The sequence below is a fragment of the Myotis davidii genome, unplaced genomic scaffold, assembly GCF_000327345.1.
Source record: "Myotis davidii unplaced genomic scaffold, ASM32734v1 scaffold425, whole genome shotgun sequence".
Classification (NCBI taxonomy): Eukaryota; Metazoa; Chordata; class Mammalia; order Chiroptera; family Vespertilionidae; genus Myotis; species Myotis davidii.
Genome location: NW_006296413.1, coordinates 4547572 through 4557721, shown reverse-complemented (window position 1 = coordinate 4557721; position 10150 = coordinate 4547572). Strand labels below are relative to the sequence as shown.

The 10150-nt window shown below is 64.1% G+C and overlaps 1 protein-coding gene across 1 annotated transcript in view; it reads left to right on the top strand.

Moving 5' to 3' along the window:
* PLCB3 (phospholipase C beta 3) overlaps positions 1 to 9181 on the top strand; it is a gene marked incomplete at its 5' end in the record, with an annotated part of 12128 nt that extends 2947 nt beyond the window's left edge. The window contains 21 exons of the mRNA XM_015568982.1: positions 17 to 257; positions 432 to 520; positions 562 to 741; positions 1414 to 1616; positions 2442 to 2538; positions 2624 to 2708; positions 2999 to 3123; positions 3597 to 3751; positions 3829 to 3990; positions 4672 to 4771; positions 4858 to 4962; positions 5173 to 5264; positions 6427 to 6580; positions 6661 to 6696; positions 6868 to 7060; positions 7488 to 7626; positions 7709 to 7785; positions 7900 to 7989; positions 8078 to 8135; positions 8397 to 8483; positions 8568 to 9181. Coding sequence (XP_015424468.1) covers positions 17 to 257; positions 432 to 520; positions 562 to 741; positions 1414 to 1616; positions 2442 to 2538; positions 2624 to 2708; positions 2999 to 3123; positions 3597 to 3751; positions 3829 to 3990; positions 4672 to 4771; positions 4858 to 4962; positions 5173 to 5264; positions 6427 to 6580; positions 6661 to 6696; positions 6868 to 7060; positions 7488 to 7626; positions 7709 to 7785; positions 7900 to 7989; positions 8078 to 8135; positions 8397 to 8483; positions 8568 to 8771 — 2672 coding nt within the window. The remainder of the gene's footprint in view (positions 1 to 16; positions 258 to 431; positions 521 to 561; positions 742 to 1413; positions 1617 to 2441; positions 2539 to 2623; positions 2709 to 2998; positions 3124 to 3596; positions 3752 to 3828; positions 3991 to 4671; positions 4772 to 4857; positions 4963 to 5172; positions 5265 to 6426; positions 6581 to 6660; positions 6697 to 6867; positions 7061 to 7487; positions 7627 to 7708; positions 7786 to 7899; positions 7990 to 8077; positions 8136 to 8396; positions 8484 to 8567) is intronic.
* Between the last annotated feature and the right edge of the window lie 969 nt (positions 9182 to 10150).

Sequence of the window (10150 nt, the reverse complement as noted above, 5' to 3'; positions counted from 1 at the left end):
AGAGCCGTGCCTCCAGCGGGGCAGCTGGCCGGGACCTCCTCGGTGGAGATGTACCGCCAGGCGCTGCTGTGGGGCTGCCGCTGCGTGGAGCTGGACGTGTGGAAAGGGCGGCCGCCGGAGGAGGAGCCCTTCATCACCCACGGCTTCACCATGACCACGGAGGTGCCGCTGCGGGACGTGCTGGAGGCCATCGCTGAGACCGCGTTCAAGACCTCGCCCTACCCGGTCATCCTCTCCTTCGAGAACCACGTGGACTCGTGAGTAGCCGCTGACCAGTCGTCTGGCCCAGCATCCCCTAACACAGGCTTCTGGGGACCCTGACAACCCAGGGGCAGCCTCCCGTGTGGCCCATTGGACGACTCCTGTGACCTCTGACCCTGGGACCTTGCCCTGACCCTGAGGATCTCTGACCTCTGACCCTGGCCCCACAGGGCAAAGCAGCAGGCCAAGATGGCCGAGTACTGCCGCTCCATCTTTGGGGATGCGCTGCTCATCGACCCGCTGGACAAGTACCCGGTATGGGGGCTTGAGCCGGGGCAGGGCGTGGGGGTGCGGGTGCCCCGGCTGGCCCTGACCTGTCTGTGCCCACAGCTGTGGGGCGCATCCTGGTGAAGAACAAGAAGCGGCACCGGCCCAGCACGGGCGTCCCCAGCAGCTCCGTGCGCAAGCGGCCGCTGGAGCAGAGCAACTCGGCCCTGAGCGAGAGCTCCGCCGCCACCGAGCCCTCCTCCCCGCAGCTCGGTAGGGCCGCCCGGCTCCGGCCCTGATCCTGACCCTAGCCCCCACCTCACCGAGCCCCGCCCTCCTTCTGCTCCCAGCACCGCCTTCCTCCTCTCCGAGCCACTTGCACCTCCTCCCCGAGTGTGGGACTCTGACCCCTGACCCCAGGCACCCACCTCACTGAACTAAGCCCACGTTGGATTTGGCTCCATCGAACTCCTGACCCCTCAACCTCAAACTCCCACCTCAAGAGGCTCCCCTCGGCCCGTTCTGGCCTCTGCCTCAGTGAGCCACGTGCCCTGCTTTGGGTGTGATCCTCAGACTTCAGACGCCCGTCCTGTGACCCCCACTGAGCTGCCCACTTGACCTCTCATGCTACTGAAGTCCTCCTGACCTCTGACCCCTGACTGACCCCTGACCTGGAATGTCGCCATGTTATCCTTTCTCCTTGCTGCCATGTCATGCTTTATCCTACCTACTTTCTTGATGTCCAAACTCTCAGCCCTGACCTTTGACCCCCTCTGCCTCACCACTACATCCAACTCCGACTCTGCCCCTCCCCCAGCCCCACTGTCCTGAGCGTCCCCTGGTTCCCCGCTGAGTCACCCCGCACACCATGGGCACAGCCCCTCCCGCGGCGGGGTGTCTGTGTGTGTGCCCTGACCCCGGCCCCTGGGACCCCGTCCTCTGCAGGGTCCCCCAGCTCCGACAGCTGCCCAGGCCTGAGCAATGGGGAGGAGGCAGGTCTGGAGAAGCTGAGCCTGGAGCCTCGGAAGTCTCTGAGCGAGGAGGGGCCACAGCGGGGCCCCGATCTTGGACCTGCCGACCGTGAGGAGGAGGAGGAGGATGAGGAAGAGGAGGAGCAGCCAGACCCCAAAAAGCCGACCACGGATGAGGTCAGGCCTGCCAGTGGGAGGCGTGCGCTGGGCCCCTCAGGGCTGGCTTTGGCCATAGTCAGACACTCCCTGCTCTCCTGGAGTTTGGGGGGGGGCATGGAGAGGGGAGGCGAGGTCTTAGGTAAACAAGCATGGAAGCAAATGTGAGATTATGTTAGAGACGGGGGCTAGGGGGGCTGAGCTAGGGTGCCAACAGGGTGGGGAGAGGGGAGGAGGGGTGTCTGACCCGGGTAGGGAGCTGGGGCAGGGAGCTTGGGGGAGCAGATCTGAGGAGGGAGCAGCTGTGGCAGGGCCGAGTGGTCAGGAGGGGCCCGCAGACCAGGAGAGTGCTGAGTTCTGGGGAGTGGAGGTGACAGAACAGTCCGTCATGAGGTCGGGTTTGGGGAGACCCAGAGTGGGGAGGGTGGGCGGGCTGCGGAGCTCAGCAGCATGGGGGTGTTTGAGTCTTGCCGAGAGGAGCTGGCAAGGTGGTGGCTGGAAATACCGTAATGACTGGGGATGGAAAATCGGGGACCTGTCTGCGTGTGGCTCACTGAACCCCTGAAACTGAGTGAGAAAGTCCAGCTTCCAGAATAAGGGAGCAGGAGGCAAACTAGGAGGGTGGGACCCGGGGCACCTGGGCCAGGCCCCAGTAGACTTCAGGGCGGCAGGGTCCAGGGCTGACGGGCCATGGAGGGGCTGGGGCCCTTGCTGAGGCTCCTGGATGGCGTGATTGCCGGGGCGGGAAGAGGGCCGGAGCCGCCTTCGTGGCTCAGGGCGGTGAGGGAACGGCCAGCTGATGGCTGGGGGACATGACACTGCTGACCCTGTGTCTGGGGGCCACAGGGCACTGCTAGCAGTGAGGTCAACGCTACTGAGGAGATGTCGACACTCGTCAACTACATCGAGCCCGTCAAGTTCAAGTCCTTCGAGGCTGCTCGAAGTAAGCGGGGAGGGAGACGGGGGGTGGGGGGGGTGGGAGCCAGCTTGGCCATGCCAGGCCTGACCCCCCTCTGGCCCCCCCGCAGAGAGGAACAAGTGCTTCGAGATGTCATCCTTTGTGGAGACAAAGGCCATGGAACAGCTGACCAAGAGCCCCATGGAGTTTGTGGAGTATCCTTGGGCGGCACTGGGGCCGTTGGGCCAGGCGGCGGGCACTCGGAGGCTGGCTCAGATGTTCTGACCCCACTGATCCCGCCCGCACAGGGTTCTGATGCTCCAGCCCCCTGTCTGGGTTGTGGAGGGGTCGGGGAGATGCACAGGGGCTAGGCCAAGAAGTGGGGGCCCAAGGGGGTGAGCCCAGGCCGGGCGGTGGGTTCCCAGGAGCTGAGGCTGGGCCTGCAGCGCGGGGCTCGGGCAGGAGCGGGTGAGTGCTCGGCGTGGCCCCTGACTGCCAACCTCAGATACAACAAGCAGCAGCTCAGCCGCATCTACCCCAAGGGTACCCGCGTGGACTCGTCCAACTACATGCCCCAGCTCTTCTGGAACGTGGGCTGCCAGCTCGTGGCTCTCAACTTCCAGACCCTGGGTGAGCGCTGGCCCCCTCAACCCCTGACCTCCGGCCCCCATCCTCACCGACTTCTGCCCCATGACCCTGCTAATTTATTTTAAATACATTGTTATTGATTTCAGAGAGGAAGAGAGAGAGAGAAAGAGAGGTAGAAACATCGATGATGAGAGAGAATCACCGATTGGCTGCCTCCCACATACCCCACACAGGGGATCGAGCCTGCAACCTGGGCATGTGCCCTGACTGGGAATTGAACGTGACCTCGTGGTTCATGGGTTAGACGCTCAACCACTGAGCCACGCCGGCCGGGCTAATTCTGTCTGAAGGGACCTGACTTATCCCAGATTCCCAAACCAAACTGAGCCCGTGGCTGACCCCCACTCCTGACCTTCCTCCGTCTAATCGTTCCTAATGATGGACCCGATCCCAGTTGTTCTGACCCTGTTGATCCCCGGTCCCCCTTCCTGACCCTCCTCCCGTGCTGCCCCCAGACGTGGCGATGCAGCTCAACGCAGGCGTGTTCGAGTACAACGGGCGCAGCGGCTACCTGCTCAAGCCTGAGTTCATGAGGCGGCCAGACAAGTCCTTTGACCCCTTCACCGAGGGCATCGTGGATGGCATTGTGGCCAATGCCTTGCGGGTCAAGGTGGAGCCAGGGAGGACGCGGCCGGGTGTCCTGGGGGCGGGACCCTCGGCAGCCGCCTCACCCTCCTGCTCCGCCAGGTGATCTCGGGGCAGTTCCTGTCGGACAGGAAGGTGAGCATCTACGTGGAGGTGGACATGTTCGGCCTCCCCGTGGACACGCGGCGCAAGTACCGCACTCGGACCTCTCAGGGGAACTCGTTCAACCCCGTGTGGGATGAGGAGCCCTTTGACTTCCCCAAGGTGAGCCTGGCGCCTGCCCACCTGCTGGGTCTCGGGGGCAGGGGGGACCAGGTGCACGGTGGCAGTCAGGCGTGGAGAGAGGGGGTGCCGAGGCACCTCAGGGTTGGGTCTGGCACCTCCAGACTTCTCCCCACGTCCTGCATGTCCCAGGGTCAGGCTCAGGTCCCTGCCCTCTGCAGGGTGAGAGAAGCGGACGGGAAGGTGAGGCAGGGGGGTCGGGGGGTCCCCTAGCCTTGCAAGAAGAGTGGGCACAGCCTGCCCCAGCTCCCAGACAGGAGCCTGAGATCAGTCACAAGTCCACGCTGGCTGCTCCCCACCTCCCAAACGGACTGGAGCTCTGAGCCCAGCTGGGCCGGGTGTGGCCTCAGTGCCAGACGCCTGGCTCACTCTCCGGCCTCTAAGCTGGTGATCACCACACCTGACCTGTCCCACGGTAGTGGTGCTGGGAGGTGGGCCAGCCTGTTCCTTTGGCTCAGGGGCTGCTGGCTGCTGGCTGCCCAGTGGGCCATGTGCCACGGAGGGTGGGTCTACCACGGGCTCGGTAGTGATCGTGACGGGTGTTAGTCATTGGGTCAGCTTGTCCAAGGGTCCCTGCTGAGCTCTGGCCTTGGTGGCTGTGGGCAGCTGTGGCTCAGTGGCCAGGGGTCAGCTCTGTGACTTAGCGCCAGTCTGGGCCCTCAGGTGGTGCTGCCCACGCTGGCTTCGCTGCGCATCGCGGCCTTCGAGGAGGGCGGCAAGTTTGTGGGGCACCGGATCCTGCCCGTCTCTGCCATCCGCTCAGGTGAGGCCATCTGGGCTCTGGGCAGCCCGGGGCAGGGTGTGCGGGGACCTAGTGGGGCGCGTTCACCTTGCCCTCCGCCCTCCCAGGGTACCACTACATCTGCCTAAGAAACGAGGCCAACCAGCCTCTGTGCCTGCCAGCCCTGCTCATCTACACGGAGGCCTCTGACTACATCCCCGACGACCACCAGAGTGAGCCGCAGGGGCAGGCCACGCGCTTGGGGGACAAGGGCGCCCCTCCCCCTTCACACCCCCCCCCCACCGCCCTGGGTCTGGGAATGGCTCATCTGAGTGGCCCCAATTGAGGGTGGGTTCTGCAGTCCCTTCAGGAGACCAGAGCTGGTGGGAGGGTGTGGCCCTGGGGTTCTGACTCCCAGGTCCTTGCCCTCTGCCCCGGCCCAGATTATGCAGAGGCCCTGATCAACCCCATCAAGCATGTCAGCCTCATGGACCAGAGGGCCAAGCAGCTGGCCGCCCTCATCGGAGAGAGGGAGGTGAGCCAGGGCAGCTGGGGTCGCTGGGGGTGAGGGTGCGGGTGGGGGTGAGGGCTGAACGCTGGCCCTGGTGGAGAAGCACCTGCGCCTTCCCTGCCTCCCGCCTGCACCAGCCCGTTCCACCGGCGCCCGCTCCCGGCCGGGGTCTGGCGCCTCGCCCCGAGCGGGAGAGGGACTGTTCATGGCCCTACAGCCAACACCAGTGTCATTTACCCTCTGCCCGAAGGCCTGTTCCCCTCTCTGGATTCGTCTCTCACCCAAACCAGAAAATAAAGCCAAGTGAATGCTGGCCGTCAGCTCTTTCACCAACTTGGCTCACCTGCCCCTCCCACACCTGAGCTGGCCGTCCCCAGGGGAGAGCCGGAGACACTGAGGCTCCGAGTCACAAGGGCCGGCCTGGGCTTCAGCCTCGGCCTGTCCACCGTGCTGCCCGTGTGCGGCTGCTCACCGTCGGCCCTGGGTCACTCCGCAGTTTAAGGAGGCGAGACCCTCCCTCCTGCGAGTGAGAGGCCTGCAGGACGCACCAGGCTGGATTCCTCCGGCTTCACGCAGGGCCGGAGCGGGGGTGCGGGTTCTGCGGCTCCACCAGGGCAGTTGGAAGCCGCAGGAGCTTCCACTCCGGCTCCTGGGCGCCATGAGATGTCAGTGGCTTCTGTGGGGAGGGGTCGGGAGCGGAGACTCGCCCGCACGTCTAAACCCGGTCCCCTGGGGCCTGCGGCGGGCAGGGAGAGGCCGCTGCTGGAAGCTGTTAGCCAGAGAGGCTGGTGCCCACTCTGCACTCACTTCCTTCGTTGATTTAATCAGGAGCTAAGTAACTAGGAAGATGAGCAGCTGTGGGCAAGGGTGGAGACAGGAGGCGACTTGGGGCCGGGCCAAGGCTTTCCGGAACAGTCTGGAAGTTCCTGAGCACAGGCAATGGGGCCCAGCATCCTAGAGACACCCTCTCACATTATCTCCCCCCACCCCATGTGGACAGGGGTTTAGACCCCTTGTTTCTCACGTAGTTGTCTTAACAGCCCCATGTTATGGATGAGGAGCCTGGGGCCAGCCGGGCAGAGGGAGGTGGACCAGGGGCACGGGGCAGCCCCTGGAGGTTGTGGGGGACAGAGGGGCCTGGAGAGGACAGTGTTCTGGAAAGAGCATCCTGCTTCCTCCCCCGCAGGCTCAGGCTGGCCCGGAGACAAGCCAGGAGACCCAGTCTCCGCAGCAGGGGTCCCAGCTGACCCCAAACCCCACACCCAGCCCACTGGACACCTCTCCCCGGCGGCCCCCCGGTCCCACCACCTCCCCCACCAGCCCTTCCCTTAGCAGCCCAGGTAAGGGGCGGCCTGGGGTGGCCCGAGGGGAGTGGCTCCACTGTCCTCCGGCTTTTCACAGTCCTGCCTCTGCTCCCCAGGTCAGCGGGATGATCTCATTGCCAGTATCCTGTCAGGTAGGACCCTGGCTGGTGGGGGTGGGGCCAAGGCTTTCTGGAATAATCTTTCGGAGGGGGGCCTGCTCTGGGGAGGAGCTCCCTGAGGAGGCAGGACTGCTCCTGGGGGTGTGGGTGCCCCTGCAGGGTTGGCCGGGCCCCGCCCAGCCCGCTTTGCTCTGCTGCTCACAGAGGTGGCTGTGGCCCCGCTGGAGGAGCTCCGAGGCCACAAGGCTCTGGTGAAACTCCGGAGTCGGCAAGAGCGCGACCTGCGGGAGCTGCACAAGAAGCACCAGCGGAAGGCATTCGCTCTCACCCGCCGACTGCTGGACAGCCTGGCCCAGGCCCGGGCCGAGAGCAGGTGCCAGCCCCGGGCCGGGGTCCTGTGAGTGTCCGGTCCGCCTGTGTGTGGCTGTGCTGCGTGCAGCGACGTGAATGTGTGTGGAGGGGTGCGAGTTTCTCCTGCACTAGGTGGGCACGGAGGACGGCAGGGTGACCAGGGGACTCTCCTTGACCCCCAAGGGGGGTTTGGTGCCAGGGAGAGAGAGAGGAGGCTTCCCTTGCTCAGTCCACCCTCTTCCCACCTGGGAGCAGTGCCTCATTGGAAGACAAGAGGAGCATGTGTTTGAGAAACCGTTGCCCAGACAGGCTCCCATCATTTCAGTGAAATGAACTGGCCCCCTTATTAGCATAACAAACCCCGCCCCAGGGCCGGTGTCCATCACTGCCATCTGGGAAATGCTCTGCCACCCTCTGCCCTCCCAGCCCAGTTCCTGTGATGCCCTGAGCATCACCAGGGGTTCTTCCCACAGAGTCGGGGAGGACAGGAAGGAGGAGGAGGCGGCGAGGCGGTACCAGGAGTTCCAGAGGAGACAGGTGCAGAGTCTGCTGGAGCTGCGGGAGGCCCAGGCGGACGCCGAGGCCGAGCGGAAGCTGGAGCACCTGAGACAGGTGAGGGGTGGTCAGGGAGCGCCTGCTTCTTGGACAGACCTGTCAGGAGCCTGTCTCACCTGCTGGTCACCTGTGTCCACAGGCTCTGCAGCGGCTCAGGGAGATTGTCCTGGAGGCTCACACCACTCAGGTCAAGAGGCTGAAGGAGATGAATGACAGGTGAAGGCACAGGATCTTGTCTGGGGGGTGGCGGGGGGGCTCCCTGGTGCCGGGACAAGGGCAGAGCCCCCAGTCCTGCCACTGACCCGTCCTCTCCCCCCACCGCTCCTCCAGGGAGAAGAAGGAATTGCAGAAGATCCTGGACAGGAAGCGCCACAACAGTATCTCGGAGGCCAAGACAAGGGAGAAGCATAAGAAGGAGGCGTAAGGGCCTCGGGCGGGAGCCCTGTGGGCGCGGGGCAGGCGGGCGGGGGTGCCGGCAGTGGACCCACTCTCCCTCGCTCCTGTGCAGGGAACTGACAGAGATCAACCGCCGCCACATCACGGAGTCCGTCAACTCCATCCGCCGGGTGAGTGCGGCTCAGGTGCCCCCCTCTTCCTTCAGTCGTCAGAGACCCAGCTCCTTGGTGCTGGCCTGGTGCCCTGGAGGGGTTCCCAAAGCCTTGCCCTCCGGACCCCACCGCCCCTTGAGCCCACACATCAAAGCCAACTGTCTCTAACCGAGCCCCATGGCTCTGGAGGCTGGGCCTGGAGCATTTGCCACAAGGATTAGTTTCTCGGAGCCTGGCCCCTCCCTGAGGACCGCGGCTGAGCCCTTGTCCCCCCGACAGCTGGAGGAGGCCCAGAAGCAGCGGCATGAACGCCTGGTGGCCGGGCAGCAGCAGGTCCTACAGCAGCTGCTGGAAGAGGAGCCCAAGGTGAGTGCTCGGGCGAGGTGGGCACTCGGGCGGCAGGCGGAGTGCTGGGTGGCCCGTCCTGTGATCCTCCTCCTCCTCCCACAGCTGCTGGCCCAGCTGGCCCAGGAATGTCAGGAGCACCGGGCCAGGCTGCCCCAGGAGATCCGCCGGTGTCTGCTGGGCGAGACGTCGGAGGGGCTGGGGGACGGACATCTGGTGGCCTGTGCCAGCAATGGTCACGTGCCTGGGAGCAGTGGGCACCTGTCCGGTGCTGACTCGGAGAGCCAAGAGGAGAATACGAAGCTCTGACCTGGCCGAGCAAGAGGTGGCCACCGGGCCAGGGTGGGCGCTGGGAGGAGGCCGGAAGCCAAGACACTAATGCTCTTTTTTTCTTTTAACTTTTTATCTTTAGAAATTTTATTTTTTTAAACTGAGGCGAGCACCCTGCACTAACTTCCTTCCTTCACCCTCTCGGGGCCCCATTAGTCCCCGGCTCCTCCTTCCTGTCCCTCGTCCTCAGGAAGGTGCTGGGTCACTCTGGGCCAGAGAGCTTGAGCGGGGCCCTTGCCCCCCATGGCACCCACACCCCAGAGTGGGAGCTATGCCCTCACTTCCCCAGGGAACACCATGCGGGGACAGAGCACCGGGCAGTAGGGGTCACATTCTTTCTCTATTCTCTGGGACTTGTTTTTTACGTGAATAAAAGTGGATTTCAGGGACCCTGTGTGCAGCGTGGTTTGGGGTGGGGCAGTGCTAGAGAGGACCCTGGGTCGCAGGCCCTCTCTGCCCCTTCTTCTGGGGCCTCAGTTTCCTCGCATATAAAATGGGCTTGTGGGCACGCTGGGATTGAGGTCAGGCCCCCAGTGATGGGGTGTGGGTTTGAACCTGTGTGTTTTTTTTTTTAATTAATGTTTTTATTGATTTCAGAGAGAGGAAGGGAGAGATAGAAACATCAATGATGAGAATCACAGATCGGCTGCCTCCTGCATGCCCCACACTGGGGATGGAGCCCACAACCTGGGCATGTGCCCTGACCGGGAATCGAACCCTGACCTCCTGGTTCATAGGTTGATGCTCAACCACAGAGCCACACCTGCTGGGCTGGGTTTGAACCTTGATACCTGCTTGCCTGGGGCCTGCAGATCTTCCCAATAACCTGATACCAGAGGCCCTGTGGCCTCCCCCAGGCTTTCCTGCCCCTGTGCCCTCCTTTTTCTCCCTTCTGGGCTCTTGTCCTCTCTTAATGGAGGCTCAGGCCCTGCCCCCTTCCTTTTGCCTAATATGACCCAAGGGCCCAGCATCTTCCGCTGGGGCTGCTCTGGGCTCCATGAGGCAGTTGGCTCTGTGTCGGGAGACGGACTAGGGGTGGAGCTGGGCAGCGATGGGTGGGAAGTGGGTGGGCCTGGCAGTGACCCGTGGGAGAAGGGAAGCTGGCGGTCATAGACACAGGGGCTGGGAGACCCAGCGCCCTCCTGCCTGTGAGGGAGATGCCATGCCTGTTTTGCAGGTGAGGAAACTGAAGGCCAGACAGAAGTCCCGGGTGCCAGGCCAACGCAAGGTGTCCTGACCTGGAGGCAGGGCAGGTCTGCAGCCTCCATGGCAGATGGTCTACAGCCGGCCTGGCGGACCTGCTCCACGCCCCCGTCCGGCCCCCGTCCAGCGAGGAGTGGCAGAGACCCGCGCGCGCG